Genomic DNA, 23,238 nt, shown 5'->3' with positions numbered 1-23,238 from the left:
CAGATAAGGAAATAGCAAACATTATGTAAAAAAAAGACCTAGAATTCACTGTCACTGTATCAACAGTAACCACCTCTGCACAGTATAAGGCTTTCACTGTTCACGATACAAATGGTATACGCTTTGTTAGAAATAGAAATTTTTAAAGTGCATTCCTATGTTTGTGTGTGATTTCATAAATATATGAGGAAATCAGTGTTTACTTGATGAATGAACCTGGCAGATGCACAGGAGGAAAAGAAGTGAGAAAATAAAATTATAACATTAGAATTGTCCAAGCAAGGAAGGACAGAGTCAAGAAGATACACAAACATACTGACTGAACATAAACAAATGGGGTCAAAAACAATTCCTTTAAGTTCAGGTTTGACTTGGGGGAGTGGTTCAGTGGTAGGGTACTTGCCTCCCGTAGGCAAGACCCTAGATTTAATCATCAGAACAAAATAAACAAAAATACGTAAAATTTCAGGTTTTGACTATGAGACTCAGAGAATGTAAAATTCAGGATAATATGGGTTCTTTTAATACATTGTTTTTAAGTTGCTAAAAATAACACATTTCATCCCTAAAAAAAATAAAATGGCAAAAAAACTTTTCATATTTCACTTTTTAAAGTGTCAGTTCTCACATATTACAAAATATTTTTACTTATTCCTAACTCATCTAACTTCAAAATAAAATTCATTGTACCAGGAAACTCATCTCTTTTTTGATGTAAAGAAAGCCATCAAACTCTACCTATACTGGTCCAACAATGAATTTATTAAATGAAATAAAAAATGTTTTCCCAATCTTTATGCTACTTTAATTATAAGCAAAAGCACACTGTTTAACTCAAACCACCCAATAATCCAACTGACAACAAAACCGGTCAGTAATTTTTCTAACTTCTAAAAATGAAAAACTCACTTAGGTTGGGAAGATGTGAGCAATTTCATACTTGTTAATGAGGGACTCACCTTGGCTAAATAGACAGCAGGGCCAAACAAGTATCTTCAGGGGCCCAGGAATGAATTGTTGGTCTAGCATAGACCTAGCCTTAGGGTACAGTATCATATTAATATAATTTTATAACAGTGTGAAAATACAAATTACATGCAACATTTGCCCAGTCCCATACATATACCACTAAGCATTTGTAATTTACTGTAATGACGGAAAATATATTCTTCCCAACTTCCTTGAGTATATTTCATGATCACTTTTTACAAATCTGCATAGAAATCAAAGTTTTGTGCAGTAGGGATTAAAATAGATACTAATTTTAGCACCACATTCCCATAAACCTATATTGTAATTCATAGAAATAAATTATTACCATAGTATTCAGATAATTATTAAAACTTAGGTTCCAAAGTACTACTGCTGGACAATAAAATGTTTATAAAGGGATTCAATTTCAAATGGAAAACATCACCAACAGGGATGGCAAAACATTCTTTCAACTCATTCCTCCTGCTTTCTAGCACAAGATATTCTAAACTTGATAGTGGTAATAAGTCATGAGAGGAAAGTGATAAGAGCAATTAACAAATCCAACAGGCTGGGCGCAGTGGTGCATGCCTGTAATCCCAGCCACTCAGAAAGGTGAGGCAGGAGGATCCAAACTTAAACCCAGGCTGGGCAAATTAGTGAGACTTTGTCTAAAAATGAAAACTAAAAGCTGAGAATGGGACTCAGTTCAAACGCCCTGGATTCAATCTCTAGCACTGCCAAAAATTTAAAAAAGGAATTAAATGGCAAACTGTAAGAATGGTATCAAAGCTTTAGTGGGTAAATTCCTATTTCTATTTATTAAAATAACTAGTAAAGCCTGAGACCGCAAAATATAGTAACTCAACCTCAGATTTTAATTAAAAAAGACAAATGACTATATGTACATGAAAAAATACTAAGGCTAGTATGGTAACACTTTATGACAGTACATTACATAATAGTGAAATAAAGACACTGGGATTACTGAGAGACATCGAAATTGCTGTTTTAAAAGCAATGAAAAGAAAAGGTCTCTCAACCATAGAAGGGCAGTATAAAAAACTCACACAACAGTAAATCACAGTTGCAAGATGTCTACAAACTTACTGACAGACTATGTACTGATGTGCAAATAGAATATATTTACAGTGATTCAAATATCTGCATAACTTCCTCAACTAAAACAAAAATGAAGTATTATTTCACCTTCCTACGAAGACAGGGAAGAAATTTAAGCAACAAAACATCCCCCTGTGGAACTATGTTCCTTTTAGTAATACGCTTTCCTCATTACCACCACAGGTATTCCATAAATACTGGCAGTTTTCTGCCTTGCCACACAGGTTTTGGAAACAAGAAGCTAATAAAATGGGAAAGACTCTTAACCAGTTAATACAACTGTTATAACCCACGCTTATTTAGCCACAAAAGAAAACAAACTTATAAAGCACTATTTACACTTTTTGTTCAGTTCATTTCCCCCAACCTATCTAAAAATTATTAAGTAGGGTCTTTAAAAACTCTATAAGTGATATGTACCTCACTTCATCAGTTATTATGTCAATAAAATTCAAATTTAAATCATTATATTTTTCTCATGAATAGCATACACTGTTTATACACTAATAATTCCTAAGTTTCTGTAACTACCTAGTGTAGGGGACTTTTAAAAATTCCTGTTCATCACCCAGTAAAATCATACAAACTATAATCCATAAGAAAATCTGTGTTTTGTTAGTGCCTTATCATGACAAATAATTAAATCTGTAAAATTATTTAAATAGTTTTGGACTTAGCCTCAGCCTGCAGAGTCAAATAGGAACATCCCTGCAATTAAATAAATGCATCCCTCAATCTGGTATTTACTGATTCACTTTTTAAAAAACTGATCTTTGGGTTTCTGCAACATTACATATAAAAATTTTGTCTTTCTAACTTCTTTTCAATTCATTTCACCTGCCTACATCCTCCTCTAATACTTTCTAAAAGACACTACCGACAAGTTCCTAAGAATCTAAGCAGTCTCCTGACATCAACAGTACCAAACAACCAGCACCAGAAAAATCTTCCAGAATTCTGGATTTATACAAGCCGCTGAGAGTTTGCCTCACCCAACTGCCTGATTCTTAGTCTTAATAATCTAATCTCACTTATTCCATTTACTAACCAATATAAACCACCTCATCCCACAAACTGGATAACTGCTCATTTCCCAGCCTTCGCTGACACTGTTCCTATTTGTAAGTCCTTTCCTTATTTGTGAACTTAGTTAAATCCTATCCCGCAGCCTTCAAAATATATACTTCAGTACCTATCAGTTCACCCATTTCTCAGGCTCGTTTATTTTCACTGTGTGATTTTGCAGACTATTCTATTTCACATGTATTATTCTTGCCTCTTCAAGTAGAAAAATTCAAACTTTGTAAGGCAGTGGTCAAGACTCAACTTATTTTACAAACTCCACATCATTAGTGTTGATCGAGTTGATAGCAAGCTCTCACTTCTGCAGTTCAACCCCATGAACCACAAAGTAATTTCCTCTTCTAACATAAATTTATTTTCTCTTAAGTTTTAATGTCAAAAATTTATTTTGTAACATCAAGGATAATACCAAAAACACTAGGGTCATTTTTGAATGCAGTCAGTTCCTATCTGTTTATTTCTCTAGCCCCTAAATAAAAACACATGCCAGGCTGGTACTCACTTGATACTGTCTGCACAACCGAAGTAGCAGTTGTTGTAGTAGAAGTGGTAGAGGATGGGGTGGACGATGACGTTGAAGTAGACACTGCAGGTGCTGGGCTACTGGTCGTAGGGGTGGAAGCTCCTACTGCTTGTGCTTGCACCTGTGCCTGTGCCTGTGCCTGAGCCTGAGCCTGGGCCTGGGCCTGGGCCTGGGCCTGAGCCTGTGCCTGGGCCTGGGCCTGGGCTTGAGCCTGAGCCTGGGCCTGGGCCTGGGCTTGAGCTTGGGCCTGTGCCTGCGCCTGGGCCTGGGCCTGAGCCTGCGCCTGGGCCTGCGCCTGGGCCTGGGCCTGGGCCTGGGCCTGGGCCTGAACCTGTGCTTGGGCTGCAAGCATAGGTGTCAGTTCTGACTGCTGAATAACCTTAACTCCGTCTGGTTTAGTCCATGCAGATTCACGAGTCCGAGCATTATAATAATAAACCTGCATAAGAAATAGAGCAGTATTGCAGAATCCATCAAACATTATTAAAAATAATGCAACCATATTTTGTCTTGAAAAAGTACTTAAAAATATCTTTTCAGAAAAGAGAAAGTAACCCAAAATAGGTTATTCATATATTATGGACTACAGATAATTCCACCCCACACCAATTTTTCACAGTAAAAATGCTGTATTTTTAACATACACAAAAAAGAAAACCCAATGTTTTACCTTGTACAGAAAGTTAACTTAGCAGGTTGACACTGCTACCCTATAAAGTCCTGCTTACAAAGTCAGACTTGCCTAGAGTCTGGGAACCTAAATTTCTACAGGGTCTCACCATTCTCTAACTACTAACAATGACAGTAGCATGGTGATGCTTAAAAAAACTTATGCAAAAGCTACAGTTCATGTTAAACTTCTGCTTTCCTTCAAGGACTGTGGAGAATCTTAGAATACAGTAAACAGATATCTATGCCACCCCCCTCCTCCAACAAAAGACACCTCAACTCAGGTGAGCTTCCTTGTAGAAAACATTTTCACATGTACTCTCATCATTCCACACCTAGGAAATTAAGACCATCCTATGTGATTCTTCTGGGGGAGGACTCTTTGGATATTATGCCTCTTTTCCTTCATGCTTCACCTTGTGCACCTTATTTCTACTGCAAGTTTTGCTCTATATCCGTTTACTGTAGAATGTCTCAGCTGTGAGCCTATCTGCCTTGCCCTATAGCAAATCACCAAACTTGGGAACAGCCTTGTGAATTGATGATACATCATCAAACTTAAGCTTCAGAGTCATAGGTGAATAAATGTATACTGACAGCCTTATAACTGCACAAAAGTCTGATCCAGTCAGCTTTCCCTGAAGTCTCATCCTACCCCCCTGCTCATTCTTAATGGATAAGGGCACTTGTAAATTTCAATCTGACAGAACTCTTCAGCTTCACTGCTATCACGAAAATAACAACTTTTATGTTTTATAATTTACCTTCCCATCTGGAGTTTTATTTTCCACCCATATCTCCTCAGTAGGAGGCAGTGCTGGAGTACCAGGAGCAGTCACAGGTGGCATTCCTGGGGGAAACATCATCCCTGGAGGTGGAGGCATGGTTCCCATGGGTGGAGGCATGAAAGGTGGTCTCTGTTAATGCACAAGAACAGTTACAGTCACTTAGAATTATGCTTTTTTCTTCAAGTTATTACTGAATCCCAACCAAAAGTAAAGCACTAGAAGAGAAAACAGTGCTACAACCTGTTCAAATACATTGATCTGTTGTTACAGTTTCTCTGTAATAAAAATGATTACTAAGCATACTAATTAAAAAGGAAAAAAATACATCAAAACCTAACACTAGTCAACTCTGGGTGAGTTTTGTGTTTTTCTCTATATATTATCTGCATTTTTTTCATATACTGGATAACAGATTACTTTTAACTATTTTTAAAAGAAAAAACTGGATCCTCTGTTAGTACCAAGACGCCAATGTCTTACAGCTCACCCATAATAGGGAATAGTGGTAAGGGAAGTACTTTACAACACACAGCAATAATCAAAACAGAAAATCATACATACCTAATCCTTTAACCTCCTTTCCTACAAGCAAAATATTAGCAGGAAAACATTCACTCTATCTTATTTTTCATTAAATAATAGCAAAGCTCAAAGATGTAAACATCAATAAGGTTTAAAAATCCAGCAAAATAGTTATCCATCCCCAAAGTGTTGTGTGTATGTGTGTTGGATAATGAAGCCAGAGCACGTGCCCTAAACTACACCGAGCGTCTTATTCCATCTCTTAGCAGAAAATTACAATTCAACTCAAGATAGAGTATAATTTTTTTAACTTAAAAGATCTATTAATGATTTGACAGTATCTCTGAAAATTTCTCTGGCATTCTTCAATGACTACTGATACAACCCACGATCTCAAACTAAAAGAATTTTACATAATTGCTGTATCTTACTGAAACAGAAAAGGAAGTTGCCCCCTTTTTTAAACATATACACCCAATCTGTGACTAACTTTTCTTACTGTTGGTTTTTGTTGGGAGATTTTTGGTACTGGTGATTAAATCCAGGGATGCTCTACTACTGAGCTACTTACCCAGCACCTCCTTTATTCTGAGACAGGGTCTCCCTAGGTTGCCCAGGCTGGCCTCTCTGAATTGTTTTTAGCTTTTTTCTTAAATAGTTATGTAGTCCAGGCTGGCCTCAAACATGAGGTGATCCTCTTGCCTCAACTTTCCTGGTGCTGGAATTACAAGCATGGGACACCACATCCAGCTAGGCCTCTCCAATTTGGGATCCTTCTGACTCAGCCTCCAGAGTAGCTGGTATGACAAGTATGTACCACTGTGCCAGACTCCCAACTGCTTATTACAAGGATCTTTCAAGTTTTTATTGTGCATAAAAATGAGTTTCAAAATTAAAAATGTAATGAATATAGGGCTTAATATTTTAAAAACATCTGGAATAGTGATTAAAAAGATTTCTTCTACAATCTATACATAATAGTAAAATTCAGTTATCCAAAGTACACGCTGACTGAAGAAAACATGTTAAGAATATAAAACTATATTTTGCTTTCCTAAAAACTATTTCCTTTCTCCAAACTCATTTCGGTTTCGTGTCTTTCAGGTATCAGCCACAGGCTTACATTATATAAAAATCTATCCCAATATGTCATGCAACCTTAGCTAGAAATCACTTAACTTAATGCGAAACTACACAATTATAGATCAAGTAGTACTGCATCACAACATTTGATGTATTTCCATTTAACTCTTAAAAGCACAAATAAGAACAAATTCTCATGCACAAAATTTCCAGTCACTAAGTCAAAAAGCTGTATTTTTCTTCAAATCTTGCAGCATATCCCTTAAAAAGTAGGCCATTTGTATAGCTCACTCTTGACCAAGCTAATGGAAAGAAGATGATAATATGTATTTATTTGGTTTCATAAAAGTACAATCTAACTTGAGAAAACAAATACATATTCAAACAATACAATCTAAAAAGCTGACATTTGAGAATTGATACTTTCATGACCTTAATCACACAATAAGTAAGGCTAGATACACTAGCAAGGGATATAAGTATAAGGTTAAAATATCACCAATGTTTTTATTTAAAGAAATTTCATAATAAATCTTTCTCTAAAGCAGTAAAAAAATTTCAGGAAAGATAAAAACATTCAAATATTGTATTGCATATATCTTTATTATTGACACTATAAATATTTGAACATAAATTTCCTCCACTCAACACATTAAGATTTCAACTTCATTTCTCATAAAAAAGACATTACTAACAAATAATTCAAGCCATGTGTGGTGGCGCTGCCTATCATCTCATCACTTGAGAGTCTGAGGCAGAAGGATTGCCCTGAGTTTGAGGCCCTCCTGGGCTACACAGTGAGTTATGGTCATGTTGAAATACATAATGAATCCCTGTCCCCCAAAAACCAAAAACAAGTAAATAAATAAACAATTCATAGCACTAATAAAGGTAAGAATTACTCTATTCAATCTTCATTTTATATGTACATTTTTCTATTATCTTCATTTTATATGTACATTTTTCTATTATCATCTCAACCATCTAAATTTATATACTGATTACTGCTACCACTACGTAGATACCTTGTTTGTGCACTGTTCTATAAATTGAAACTATTTAAAAACTCAAAATGTAAGAAAATTCATATATAATTTGGATCCTGATACCAACAAAGAAACAGCAACTTTTATATCCTCACCTGGAGGTGTGGAGGGCCCATAGGTGGAGGAATCCCTCCTGGAGGAGGCATAGGCGGCATATTAGGATCAAAAGGAGGACGCCCAAAAGGGGGCCGAGGTGGTGGAGGAGGGCCTCGCATCATACCAAACGGCGGTGGCGGTCGCATGAGAGGTGGTGGCCCTCGCATCACTGCATTTGGTGGCGGAGCAGGGCCTCGGAATCTCAAGGCCTGCTGTTGAGCCATCCTGTATAAAAAAACAAAGAACACATTTCTCACTCTTAGATTTACAACCAAAAAAAAAAAGAGGAAGAAAAGGAACAGGAGGAAGACAAGGGTGGTTGCTAACTTTTAATTATATCAAATATAAAAGGCCCTTAAATGAAACTGAAGTTGCCACCATCACCATTTTGCAGCCATCATGGTACAAACCATCAGTGAGACCATCCAAGCGATGGCAAATCTGGGTAGGATACGCAGATGATCTGTGTCTGCCTCTATGCAAATCACAGTCACAAAACATGAAAAACACCATAGGAAAATCAGCAATACCTTAACCAAAGGATCGAAATTCTTATCACCTAATTAAAGACAGGAAATGTGACTGAGAGGACATACAGTATCACCTACACTAGGCCAAGCATGTGCAACCATAATTCATTAATAAGGAATGGTCTACTAAAATACCAATGTTAAAAAACTAAACATTTTTCAAAAAATAAAAATACCAATGTTTTACAGAAAAGGCTAAGAAAGGTTGTAGAAATGTTCCAGATTAAAGACTTAAAAAAAAAAAATACCAACCTAGCTGATGTACTATACCAAAGGGAAGAAATTTTATATTTAAAAAAACCACTGGATCAACTCACAATAAAGTATTACAATATTATAAATTGATCAAGTTGATTGCTAGGCTACGGTCAAGTGAAAGAATGTTTCTTAGAAAATAAACACAGAGGGATGGCAGTGAGGCTCAGTGGAAAAGCTCTTTCTTAGCACATATGAAGCACTGGGTTCAATCAAAAGAAGGAGGAAGGAAACAGGAAAAGACCAATGAATACGAAAGAGTAAGTGAAGACCACAAATATATTTATCACCCACAGATAATTTAGAATAAAAAAAGAGCATGCTTGCATGCAAATACAAAAATCAGAAAAAGTACAGTTTCAAGCTTCTGCGCTTTTTAAGTGTGGAAGTGTGAAATTTCTTCCAAATTCCAAGTTTATAAATGGAGGTGGATGTGATTTAAGAGGTCAATGGTATTCTCCATCTAAAGAGAAAGGGAAAGCCTATCCCTTCACTACACCCCATCTCTCTCTCTGAACACCCTGATATATTTCTTCATTTAAACAAATAAACAGTGCCATTAAGTATTATGTATTATTATTTATTTTTTCCAAGTGCTTTAAAAAGATTATTAACCTTTCAAAGTGCTATGTGCTAGGCAGTGCTCCCACGGCTTTTCATTTACCCATCATAAAAATCCTGTAAGAATCCCCGGTACCAGTTTAAAAAAAAAATTTTTCTGTAAGATAGATACTATTATGTCCTCATTTTATAGATGAAGAATTAGAGCATGCAAGTTAAATAACTTGCCCATGACCACTAAATGGTTTGGTAGTAAAGCCAAGATTCAAATACAAGCACAGGGCTCCTAATAACATGAGGTAAATTCCTTTAGAATAGAAATTCTGTTCACTCTGGTATCCCCAGCACACAGTTAGGTCTGGACACAGATCTCAATATTTTTTCTTGAGCCAATAAATACGAGGTGATGTCATAGCCTAAGTTACCTTACAAGTAGACTATACAGAATCTTATAATTATCTTTTGCTACAGTCAGGTGCACTGGAATATACTTGTCATTTCAGCAACTTGGGAGGCTGAGGCAAGACGACTGCAAGTGAGGTCACCCTGGGCAGCACAAGAACCTGCCTTGAAATAAATAAATATATAAATAATTTTTTAAACTACAATTTGCCGGGGCCAGGGATTTAGCTCAGTGGCATAAGCACCTGCCTGGCAAGTGCAAGGTCCTGAGTTCGACTCCCGGTACCCCCCAAAAATTTTTTTTTTCAAAATTAAACTACAATTTGCCATCATCCATCTACTGAGCATCATGTATCATGTTCTTCCCAATAGCTAATATAAAGCTCTACATTATGCAGACAATCCCCACTTTCATATACAAGAGAAGGTAAATGAGTATCTTCTTCATCTATATTTGAAAATAATCATTTTTACAAGCTTTCCTCACCAGAATGGCTTCTGCACAACTTTCTCATATTTTTTAAAATTCTGCATATGATTACTCTTTGAACTTCCTCTAAATTTTCAACATCCAAAGTTCAATTCTGATACACAAAAAAGTCCTCAGAACCAAGTTGCCACCTAGCACCATATGATAGTAAACAAATCCAGAACTACTACACAAATTGTGTTCAGGCAAATTTGCAAACAATCCCACACTCAAAAGATTGAAGATGAGTCAAAGATATTCACTGCAGTAAGGAATATGAATTCTATCAAAATAGCCAGGAGGTCTTTTTCAAACGGAGAGCCACTGTTACTTGAGGATATGTCTCAAATTTTAGGACAAAAAAAGTTAAAAATCACAGAAAGATACTGCTTCAGTTTGAACTAATGATGTACCTTAATCCTATATTTTCTTTTAATCTGCCGATTTTTCAAGAAATCTGCAATACATGTATTTCTTTTTGGAATTTCGTACTTCTACTTATATTTAAGTATTTAGGCTTGACTCAAAGAGTACTATCACGTCTCTGTCTGCCTTTTGTTATCAAGCTAGTTACATTAATTTCTGAGTCTGAGTGTCCTCAGATGTGAACAGAACTAAAAACTATCTCATATTTCTCATCAATGAGGTAATCCCAGTGAAATATGCAATCTAGTATTCAGTAACTATCATTACTTTAATTGCCTCACAAAACCTAACATACTGTTTCAGTGTAGAAGGAACTTGGCTGTTAATTAAACCAGATGATTTTCAAAAGTCTGCCTCTAGAATGATGGTGAAATTCATACAATTTCTCTTCAAAAATGTTGCCATTGTCAATTATGTGTGGAGCATGTACCATGCTCTTTATTTACAGTGCACTGCTTCATCAAAACACACAACCTGCAGCAAGGGCTAAATGAGTCAATAAAGTAAGACACTTGAAACAACATGTAAGTGCCATGTAAGTGTTAGCTACTATTACTATTATTATAACATAAGAATGGTAATAGTACTGGCAAGTATTGGTATTAGTATTGGCATTACTATCAGTAACAGTGTTAGTTACTATCATTACCTAACTAACTACATATTATCAGGCCCTATACTCTGGTCCTCGTAGAGCTTTCCACTCTAGTCTTTCTGATCATCAGTATTTTTTGTAGTATCAGGGATTAGAGGATTGAAGCCACAGATTTCAGGCTGAGCTACAACCTTTACACTTTTATTTTGATACAGGGTCTTGCTAAAGTGCCTGGGCTGGGCACTTTCAATTTCCCAGCATCAGCTTTCCAGTGCACTGGGATTACAGGCACAAACCACTACACTAGAAGTTTATCGATTGCAGTCACAATGGTCCTATTTCCCTCTACCTGGCATGCTCTTTTCAAGGCTCTTTACATGAATGGTTCCTTATTCAGCGTCAGTTCAAAAGTTACCTGCAATGATCCTTATACCTGAATCTCCCTGAATGCTGGGATTACAGACACTGCTGAGATTACAAACATGTGCCACCACATCTGGCTCTCAACATACTTTCTGAAATCCCGCCCCCCCCCCGCGCGCCCCGAAATTCCACCTAGACTATACAGGCTTTAGTCATAAGAATCAAGAAAAAATCTTCTATCACTAACATTGGAAAAACTCTGACAACACACTACTCCTTATTAGCGTGCATATGGGAATAAAAGATGAGATTTACCTCTAACATCTGACAAACTTTTTACTCCTCTCAAAATGGGAATTTTCGCGTGTAACACTTCAGAATCTGAAAGACCCTATTTTCTTCCAAACATTAAGAACATCCATTTTCTTATACAACTGCATCTTAAATTCTAGACAATTCAAGAGTCCTCATAATTTACGCTGCCATTTTTCACCTTCACATGCTGAGAATGGTACTGTTCAGAATGGGAACTGAGTATCTGAAACCACACTGTTCCCAGACAGGGAGGTTAAAATGTAACACATTCGAAAAACAGTATCTCTTTTTTCCTCGAAAACCACCCACAAAGGAAAGATTGTAAAGGTCACTGGTATTTTGTCACATTGTAATTACAAATTCCATCGGCATGGAGATTCCAGAAAAAGATCACTACACTCTTTAGAGAAATGGCGTGAGGAGGTGATCAGAAAACCGATCAAGATCGCAGGCTCTCGATCCGGCCGGCCTGGGCTTGGGTCACTTCCTGGAACCGTGATTCCACTCTAGCTCCACCGAGCCCACCGCTGGGAGGCTGCTTCCTCACCTGGAAGATGGGGGAGTAACTTTTTCGGACGCCTCTGATCTATGGCCTGCAATATGAAAACACCGACTACTCCAAAGGGTGGTTCTGAGAAATAAATGCGAACCCTAACTAAAGCGCTTTGAGGCAATTACCAAGTGCCTAACAAACGCCTGCTGCTGGGATTAGTCACAACTGCGGGATAATAAAAGAGAGGAAGAAGCAATGAGAGAAACAGGAAAAGAGCCACACGAAGTTAAGAAAAACGAGTGGAGTGACAGGCGAGCTTCAGGGCAACGGCGCCGCGGAGGGCTCGAAGAGGCTGAGTCCAGCGCGGAGTCCCGCGGCCGAGGGGCGGCGGCGAGGGAGCGCGGCCCGCGACGGGGCGCAGCCGGAGGGCGGCGAGGAAGCGCGGGCCCAGGGCGGGAGCTGCAAGCCCAGCGGCGGGCCGCGAGGGCGAAGGGACCCCATCAACGCCGCTGGGAGCGCCCACGGAACGCGCAGCAGGCCGCGGCCCGGCGCCCTCATTCAAGCCACAGTCTCCTTCCCCTGGTCAACCCCATGCGGTCTTGGCTCCGAGCCGCAAGACCCCTGCCCGCCGTCCGCTCCGGGTCTCTGCGAGCACACCCGATCCCCGGCACTCCGGCGCGCGGTTACATGAAAGGGAAAGCAGCGCCCCTTACCTGAGCTCCCCCGGGTTGAATCGCTCGCCGTCCCCCCCGTCCCCGCCACGCTCCGCCATTACAGAGGGCCGCGTTCATCCACCCGCCGACCCGGCGTTCCCTATTGGTCAGAAGGATCGTCAATCCCAAGTGAGGGAGGCGGAGATAGCGGAGATGCATCATATGATTCGTAAAACTTCCCATCAATCCTGGTGGTGGAGGCGGTATCTGCTCTACTATTGGTTAAAGGGCCCGCCGACTTTGAAAGCGGTATTGGGACTATCCGTTGATTGGTCGCTCAAGAGGCTTTCTGGGAAATGAGACTGTAGCAACTAGAAATAGCCTGCACCCCTAGCGGTAAGTAAAACAAGGTCCTCCTACTTTAGGCCTGGCCTGCAATAGCCACGTGTCTGCCGGTTTCCAGGAGCCAGTTGTGTAGCCATATTGGCCATTAGCGGCTCAAGCTGAAAAGGTATTCATTGAATGAACCAATCAAAATGGAGTCTGGTCGCGCCTAAACCAATCGCAGAGCTGCTATGGAAACCAACATTTCCTTGCTTTCCAGTTAAACAAGAGCTTGAAGTCACCACCACTCAACTCTGTAAGAATGTTATTAAATAACATATTATGAATTACAGGTATACTTCCCAATTATACTAAATATTTACGTGCTAGTAAATAGTATATAAATTGCTTGCATTAAGAAAAATAAATTTGCCAGTCATGGTTGCATCACCTGTAATCTTAGCGCTGTGGAAGGCTGAGGCAGGAGGAAGTTCAAGCTCAGCCTCTGCAATTTAGTGATTTAATGAGAACCTTGTTTCAAAATAAAAAATAAGAAAGAATTGTAAATGCAGCTCAGTGCAAAGGACCTGCACCAATAAACTAAATAAGAGAAGTCAAAGCTCTTTGCAATTTGTATTTTGGATTTCTCCTTCAAATTCAAAACACACTTGTCTAAAATCAGCCCACCCTGATATCAGAAGATAATCTTTATCACTATGTATTTTCTTTTTGGATAATGAAAATGTTCTGGAATTAGATGATAGTGATGGTTGCACACTTTATAAGTATATTAAAATCCATTAAATTGTAACAAGTACCACTGTGTTAGGATTTTACTAAAGAAACAGATATAACACAAGATATACAAATGTATAAGAAATTACAAGATTGATTTACAATCATCAGCCACAGAGTAGGATGAAGAAACGTACAGAGGATTTCTGCAGGTGGGAGGCTGGAGGATTCAATCCAAGGTCTGGAGGTCACTTGCCCTGTCCCATGCAAGTCTGAACCAGAATGGGTCTGTGACGGAAGGCCAAAGGATCCAAGGCAGAAGCTGAAGAATCTGTATGCTGGAAACCAGAAGATGTCTAAGCTGAAAGCGAAGACTAGAGTTTCTCCAAAGAACAGAAACTTGCCTGTCCTTTTATACCATCCAGGATATGAGCCACCCCAAGGTGGATCTTCTACACCTTAGGGTGTAGAATTGCTAAGCCAATTTAGTTAAGCTTCTAAACCTCTCAAATTGACACAACCAGTCAACCACTATAATCCACACCTTGTCAATTTGGCAATCAAACCCATTTCCTTAAACCTGTCTCCAGATACAATGACATGCATATAATTTCACCTAACGTGTTATAACTATCCTGCACACAAACAGAAACGCACTAATTCCCTCAGCAGAATAGAATGTAAATTTTCTTTGGTTGATGCTTACTCTTATCATTTCATAACTTCAGTATTATAACACAGGTTTAAGAATAAGTAGGGCTGGAGATTTAGCTCAGCGGCATAAGCGCCTGCCTTGCAAACAGGCAGTCGTGAGTTCGATCCCTGGTACCGATAAAAAGGAAAAAGACCAAAAAAAAAAAAAAAAAAGAATAAGTATTAAGTCCATCAACAGTATATTATAGTAGAAACGTATTAGGGGAGAAATAGTACAATTACAATCCCCATTTCTGTAGCTGATCACAAGGTTGGAGCTGGCTTTTCTTCCACTTCCTTCTTCCACTACCATTCTGTTTTTCTTTGGCCTTCAGCAAACATCTTGGCTTATTTCTCTGGTGAAGTTACTCATACCTTCATTCCTGAAGGCTCTGGATAGCTGTCATCCTGCTTGTATTAGGTTGTTGTAGTGTCCCATTGACTTTAATAACAGGGCAGGGGATGATACTATGAAAAGGCACTCTAAGGGATCTCCTGCATTCCCCATATATTTTTGCTTTCCTTCATTGTGGAGTAGTGATCTAATTTCCCCTCAATAGCCTGAGTCAGTCATTCCTGACAACACTGTGACTCCATTTTTAATTTATTTCCTCAGAAGTATGAGGAGACCAAAATGACCAGGGGAAAGTCTTAGCTTTAAGTTCAGTGATACCATTGTTGTGTCCCTGGTACAAGTTTTCCTCCCTCTGGAACTAAGACTTCTAAGCCAGGAGAACATAGGGTCATGGGGACAGGAAGCAAACATTTTGCTAGTGGATAACGAGGGGTATGATGAGTGGTACCATTCCTGCTTCCACTCCTTCAGTCCTGGACCCTTGAGTCCTGGCTATGGGCAATGATGGGTTGCTGAAAGAGGTTGGCCACTATCCACAGAGCAAGTCATCTTATCTACTTGATTATCAAAGTTCTCTTCTGCTGATGTTACCTTTTGGTGAGCATTTACATGGGAAACAAATATTTTTACATCATCTGCCCCCTATGGAGAGGTCTATCCACATACCTCTTCTCCAAATATCTTTGTCACTGATTTTCCAATTGTGTTCAAGTTCCTGATCACCTGGCCAGCCCACTGGCTATGGCCCATGAATCGGTATACAGTCACAAATCTGGGCATTTCTTCTAGGAAAAATATACTATCAGGTACACTGCCCAAAGGTTGTTTTTTTTTTTTGGTCTCTTTGAGACAGGGTCTCGCTATGCAGTTCAGGCTGGCCTTGAGCTCACTTCATAGCCCAGGCTGGTCTCAAACTCGCAACGATCCTCCTGCCTCAGCCTCCTGAGTGCTGGGATTACAGGCGTAGGCCACCATGCCCAGCTTCACTGCCCAAAGTTCTGCCCACTACAGTAGTTTCCCTTCATCACTGTTCTTTGGGTATATCCCAGAAAGGCACTGTAATGCTACAGCTGTCCACTTGCAGGTAATGCCTGAATAAGGTGCAGAGCCACCCATAAACCAGGCCCCAGCCTTCTCTTCTCTCACAGCTGATCATAGGGGACACTCACAAGGCCATAGGTGCATTCTGGGAAACAGAAGGCAACATAGCAGTTGTAGGAGCCATAGGTATCTGGGCAACTTCCTCATGTAATTCACTTGTACCCTCTAGACCTGCCCCGGCTGGATCACAAATATACCACTTCCATTGAATGACAGACTGTTGCTGTGCATGTCCAACCTTATGACTTGGTGGATCAGATTATACCCAGGCCATGATAGGCAACTCAGGTTGCATGGTGACATTGTGTCCCCTAGTCAAGTGTTCAATTTCCACTATGGCCAGTACCAGGCCAAGAGCTGTTTTTCAAAGGTAGAATAGTTGTCTGCAGATGATAGTAGAACTGTACTCCAAAATCCTAAAGGTTTCTACTACAATTCACCCATGGGAGCCTGCCAGAGACTCCAAACAGCATCTTTATCTGTCACTGACACTTGAAGTACCATTGGATCTGTTGGACCATACGGCTCCAGTGGAAAAGTGGACTGCACAGCAGTTTAGACTTGTTGCAGAGCGTTTCCTGCTCTGAGCCCCACTCAAAATTAGTGGCTTTCTTCGACACTTGATAAATGGGCCAGAGTAAGACACCTAAGTGAGGAATGTGTTGCCTCCAAAATCCAAATAGGCCCACTAGGCATTGTACCTCCGTTTTGTTCTGAGGGGAAGCCAGCTGCAACAACTTATCTTTTACCTTAGAAGGATTATCCCTACATGTCCCACACCACTGAACCTCTAGAATTTTCACTGAGACAAAATGACCTTGAACTTTTTTGTTGCATTTATTTCCCTTCTTTGGCTCTCAAATGCATTATAGAGAAAACCAGAGCATTGCTGCCTCCTGCTCACACGGCCAATCAGCATAACATCATCCATGTAATGATCTAGTGTGATATCATGTGGGAAGAGAAGGCAATCAAGATCCCTATGAACTAAGTTGTGAAATAGGGCTGGCAACTTAATATCCCCCTGAAGTAAGACAGTGAAGGCATACTGCTGGCCTTGCCAGCTGAAACAAATTGTTTCTGATGGTCCTTATGGATAGGGATGGATAAAAAGGCATTTGCTGTAGGCAATAGCTGTATACAAAGTACCAGAAGATGTGTTAAACAGCTCAAGCCAGGAAGTCACATCTGGTACTGCAGCTACATTCAGAGTCACCACATGATTCAGCTCATGGTAATCTACTGTCACTCTCTAAGCCCCATCTGTCTTCTGCACAGGCCAAATGGAAGAATCAAATGGTGATGTGCATCCTTTAAGTCCTTGATGGTGGCAGTAACTTCTGGGATCCCTCCAGGAATGCGATACTGCTTCTGGTTTACTGTTTTACCAGAGGCAAAGGCAACTCTGATGGCTCCCACTGGGTCTTCCCAACCATAATGGCCCTCACATCACAGATTAGGGAACAAGGAGAGGATTCTGCTGGATACTAAGTACATCAATCTCAATTATACATTGCAGAACAGGGGAAATGACTACTGGATGGATCCAAGGACATATTGGACTCACTGTGAGCCAGACATTTGCTAAAACTTCATTTATCACTTGACCTCTACAGGTTCCTATGCTGGAGGGCCACAGTGATGTTTTGGGTCCCTTGATTTGGTCCCTAAAATGTCTGATCATTTCCCTTTCTTCAACAGTCAGTCAGACAACGGGACTTAGGTCCCTCTAGGGAAGGTTGAGAGAAAGACTGACTGTAAATTTTTTGGCACATCAGGATCCTTCCAGAAGAGGACCCAGCCTCCTTGTCATTCAAGAGGTCCTGGGAGTATAAAATGGCTCAAATCTGGGAGCTGATTGAGGGGTTACAATTCCCTGTTACCACAATTTGAAGTAGCTTTCTGTTCATTCACCCTTACATTTTTTTTCAATTATATAATATAGTAAAAATTTTGTAGGCTTTTTGTATATTTCACTTCTGGGAACACCATAACTAAGCAGCCACTCTGCCTTGGACCCAGCAGATTATGAAACCTCCACAAACTATGAACTAAATAAACCTTTGCTTCCTTCATTTTGGGTGGCAGGTATTTTGTCCCACTAAGAGAAAAGTAACCAAGACAGAAATTAGTACCAGGGGAGTGGAGTTGTTGCTGTGACTATACCTGGCCATGAGCCTCAAGAGACTTTGGTTATGGCTTGTGGGAAGAGTTTGGAAAGGTTCAGAGATGCTACCTAAAAGAGTAGAGCTGGAATACTTTAGGCTTTTCTGTATGGGAAATTCTGGCCAGAGCCAGAAGATCAGAAAAACCAATAGCATCCAGGCTCATGAGGTTTCTGCTGGAAAGCGCTGCATTGGTTATTGGACTCCAGATGATTTGTGTTCTGGCTTGGCAGAAAATTTGTCTGCATTTTTCTCATGTCCACAGACTGCCTGAGATTGAGATTAAGGTTGGCAGACTAATTAATCTGGCAGAAGAAATTTCAAGGCAGTCAAATGTTGAGGCTGTGGCATGGCTATTGTTGGGGCTTTTAACTAGATCTATGTTGAGAATCACGAGCAAATAGGTCAGCAAAATGATTTAAATTGCTGTGAATTTGGCCAGGAAAAAAGCTCCAAGCAAAACTGTGGACTGCAAAGATAGAGCTAAGAAGATCTCATTTGCTGAGAAGGAACAAGAGAATATAAAAGATGGCCTGAAGGCATCACGAAAAGCAGCAAGTCTCTACCCTTTGCAGCTTCAAAGTTGCTTTGAGAAGAAAGCTGCAGAGCACTATGTTCCAGAATGGTGGCAGACACATTGTGTTCCAGAAGGGTGGTGGCAGACACACCAGGTTCCAGAATTTTGGTGGCATAGAGAACTGTTCCTCAGAATCAGGCTCAAATTGCTCAGTGATCCAGGCACTTGACCCCTACAGCCAAGAGAGAAGAAAGTTTGATTACTGTTTCAGATGGCAGCAGACTTTGGATCGTTCATGTGGCACTAGTTTTGGACCATGCACAATGCAAGAGGTCTGAGGTAAAAAGGCTGCCACCCAGATTTCAGAAGGCCTGGAGCCTAAGCAGTGCGCCCCTGAGGGAGCAATGTGTGAAGCTGTGAGGATGAAGCCAAAGGTGCAGCGGACACATCAGAAGTTTGGAGAAGGCAGGAACATGGACCATTTGAGGAAATCTGCAAAGTGGGAGCAAAATGGGCCTAACAAGCCACGGGAGCTACAACCACAAGAAGTGCCACAGGGGCAGAGCCACGCAAGCCCTCTGGAGCTCACAATTTGCCACAGATTTCTTCAGCTGTTCCACGTGGAACTATAGGACTTAATGCTTGCCCTGCTGGATTTTAGACTTGCTTTAGTCCCATTCTTTTGTATTTCCATTTGTACCTTTTGGAATGGTAATGTTTATCTTGAGCCATTGAATGTTGGAAGGGTGTAACTTTTCATTTGTATACAGGGGCTCACAGTTAAGAATTTGTCTTAGATCTTAGGAGACACTAGGGACTTGGACTTTTCAGCAGTCTAACTTTGGCAACTCTTGGAGATGGACTAAAAGTCTTCTGCATAAAGGATATGCATGAGTCTTTGGGGGCCCCGGGGTGGAATGTAATGGTTTGTGTTTGGATGTCACACCCAAAACCTCATGCAATCTTGAAGGTGGGCTTCTAGAGTTTGTGAATGACTCATGGTCCAATGCTGGGATTATGGGTGTGAGTGCTGCACCCAAGAGGGTGTGGCCTACATACAATGTAAAGGAAAGAAACAGTCTTTTCTCCATGCTCCTCCCTTTTTACTTTTGCTGTTTTCTGCAGTCAGGAACTGTGGCTCCTCTGCCATGAGCCACCCTGCTTTGGACCCAGCAGATTATGAACTGAAACCTCCACAAACTGAGAGCTAAGTAAACCTTTCATTCCTTAATTTTGGACATCGGGTATTTTGTCCCAGAAATGATAGAAAAGTATCCAAGGCAACCATGCTTGCCCAACTGATAATGAATGTTATAGACCCTGAAATAAGTATATCAAAATGAGATTCAGTGAGTTTTAGCTTAAAATTAATTAATGCATCAGGAATTAAGTCCTACTATGAAGACAATTTTCAGAAGTGACTGAAGAGAAATGACTTGGATACAAAATTGGGCTTTAAAAAAACTATTAGTTTTTAATACCTATCTTAAATCCATGGTAGGTACTTTATATACACTATTTCTACTTCTCTCTGCAAGGTAAATGTACTGTCTTCTTTTTACAAATGGGGAAACTGAGGCTTGCAGCAATTACAAGACTGGTGCAAAGTGATACTCACATAGCTGATAAAAGGGAAGCCACGTTTCAACCCAGGCATGCTTCCCACATGAAAGCTAGTCATAAAACAGTAAGTTCAAGCCTTACACAAATCAGATAGCTACAGTAGCATGGTTGATGTGTCTCTCTTCCTTATATCTACACTGTAAATACTTTTTAAAAGACTTTTTCATGCTGAAACCCCAGATCCTAATAAAGTGTTCATTTGCCCACCACAGCAGCACTATCTACTGTACTGTGGAACAGAACTCCTGACTGAGAGCACTCGTCTTTGAAACATCTAAAGAGATCTCAGAAAGGCAGAGTGTCAGCCTAGATATCCCTGCGAACTGCATCACAGTTATTATTCTGGATAACACAAGCTTTTTTGTTTTTTCTTTTGAGACGGGATCTCACTATGCAGTTCAGGCTGGCTTTGAGCTCACTTTGTAGCCTAGGCTGGTCTCGAACACGCAACAATCCTCCCACCTCTGCCTCCTGAGGGCTGGGATTACAGGCGTGAGCCACCAGACCCGGCTTGATAACACAAGCTTTAAGTAAATTAGATCAGCATTCTAGTTGTGGCTCCACCAACTACTGTCTATATAATCTTAGACAAGCTACTTAACATCTCAGCTTTTACTTCTTTAGAAAATGAATTTAAGCTGTTCACCATGGACTAGGCAGGGACTTGCTATCATGGATAAACAACATGGGTTTACAGAGTGGACTTGGAATTGCTGTGACCCGAGGGTTTACACACTGCAACAATCACATGTACAAGTGTACAAGTCCACACCCCACAGGTGAAGAGATGGGGTATGTGGGTGGTAATTAGGTCATGGAATAAGGCACGCAGAAGTGGGAGAAATGCCCTAATAAAATGAGGTGCAAGAGAGACCCACCACCCCCTCCTGCTGCATGAGGCCAAGGAAGAAAGCTGACTGTGACAAAGCTTGTCCTCAGCAGATACCGGATCTTCCTGCACCTTGATCTTGGAGTTCCTAGCCTTTATAACTATGACAAATAAATGTTTAAAAGTCATTGTGCCAGAAAGAGAACCAGTCGATGTCTCCCGAGATCTAGCCATGTTGGAACTTAGGGCACTGAGCAGGAAAGCAACCCACCCCTCTTCCTGGTAAGCAGCGGCAGCGGGCAAACAAGGAAGAGAATCAGTCAGTGTCTCCCATGAGCCTGACGGGGCTCAGGCTGAGAATAAACATCCCATCTCCCCACCACCACCTCCCTCAGCAACTGAGGGCCAGAGGTCTAAGCATCTGCTAGGAGGATGACCATATGCAGTATAGCAAATATAGGGGATTTTGTTCTGTCTTCTCTTTGAAGACCAGCATTGTTTTCACGTTTTGCTTTGTTCTGATTAACTGTTTTGCTCTATTCAATATTGTTTTGATAGGTTTTATAATGTTCTGTTTTTGGTTTGATTTTTGCTATGCCTGATTGAATGGTCAGCTATTGTGAAGATAATGAGATACAGTATGGTACCTATTACTGTTATCCTGGTATCCTGCTGTGAAGTTCTGTACCAATTTCACTGCATTGTCTCGATTGGTTTTGTTTTGTCTTGTTATATTGCATTTTACTACCTTCAAAATAAATTTTTTTAAAAAGTCATTTGGTCTGCCGTGTCTTCTTATAGCAGCTTGAGGCACTTAAGTGGACCATTTTGTTAGCTAGTTATGGAAAAAGTCAAAATGGTGATACTGATGGGCTCAGTGGTTGAGCTCTTGCTTCGCATATACAAGGCTGTGGGTTCAATTCCCAGCACCACAAATAAATAAAATGGAGATATTTTCTGGCTTTTTACACATGTATGTGAAGACAATAAGATAGCTAGGAAATGACAATGACCTAAATTATATTACTGTATGAAAATGAAACATACTAAGTCAACAGACAAGAGTAGAGCAGTTGAGCCGGGCATGGTGGCTCACGCCTGTAATCCCAGAACTCGGGAGGCTGAGGTGGGAAGATCGTTGGGAGTTCAAGATCAGCCTGGGCTACAAAGTGAGCTCAAGGCCAGCCTGAACTGCATAGCGAGACCCCGTCTCAAAAGACAAAAAAAAAAAAAGAGTAGAGTAGCTAATGACAATAGTAACTGACAGTTCATGAGCCCCTAGCATGCTGAATATGTGATATAAGCACCTCATTTAATTAGTAATGTTTACCTGTCATTTCCTGTGTACTAGCCACTGTTTGAAGCACTTTAAATGTATGAACACATTTGAGCCTTTATAAAAACCCTATGAGGTAAGCTGTGTTATTATTTAACTTTACAGCTAACATAGGCTCAAAGAGATTAATACACCCCAATCACACAGTGCATAAGTTGCAAAAGTGTAAGTCAAACCTAGGCTCCCCTTCCAATCAGTAGAGTTCAAAGTCTTCTTGTGCTGTTATTCTGCTCAGATGCCTGATGGCAACAGGCAATACATGGTGGCATTTTAATTGTATCTCCCTTTGTCACTTCACTGGACTGTTATCTAATTATGGAATTTAAAACAAAGTTCTCACCTCTCACCCCATAGTATCTGTTGGTGCTAAGAATGTGAGAGAACACAGATGGCATTGTTTTGTGTTCGCCTTTTAGGGAGTACCAGCATTGTGGGCTGCCTGAATGGGGCTGAGAAAACGTAAATGGAAGTAAAATCATCTTTACGAGTACATGGAATCCAAAGATATTCTTTCTAATAATATGCAGGTATTAGGAACAGCATAAAACAAAGTTTTGCAATTACATTCCCCCCTCAAGCACACACACATTTTTT

At 40.2% G+C, this 23,238-nt stretch overlaps 1 protein-coding gene across 9 annotated transcripts in view; it reads right to left on the bottom strand.

The window, feature by feature from the left end:
• Tcerg1 (transcription elongation regulator 1) overlaps positions 1-13,147 on the bottom strand; it is a 58,966-nt gene extending 45,819 nt beyond the window's left edge. For all 9 annotated transcript variants that reach the window (XR_010041664.1, XM_063232312.1, XM_063232313.1 and 6 more), the window contains exons 1-4: positions 13,027-13,147; positions 7,904-8,129; positions 5,134-5,286; positions 3,680-4,139 (exon numbers count right to left, since the gene is read on the bottom strand). Coding sequence is in view for 8 of the 9 variants with exons in the window: in XM_063232312.1 (XP_063088382.1) it covers positions 3,680-4,139; positions 5,134-5,286; positions 7,904-8,129; positions 13,027-13,085 (898 nt within the window). In the remaining variant the exon portion in view is untranslated. The remainder of the gene's footprint in view (positions 1-3,679; positions 4,140-5,133; positions 5,287-7,903; positions 8,130-13,026) is intronic.
• Between the last annotated feature and the right edge of the window lie 10,091 nt (positions 13,148-23,238).

The sequence above is a fragment of the Cavia porcellus genome, unplaced genomic scaffold (genome assembly GCF_034190915.1).
Source record: "Cavia porcellus strain 051 isolate PalLab524CR breed Dunkin Hartley unplaced genomic scaffold, mCavPor4.1 scaffold_21, whole genome shotgun sequence".
Lineage (NCBI taxonomy): Eukaryota > Metazoa > Chordata > Mammalia > Rodentia > Caviidae > Cavia > Cavia porcellus.
The sequence above is the reverse complement of the archived record's forward strand: the minus strand, read 5'-3'. Positions and strand labels throughout refer to the sequence as shown.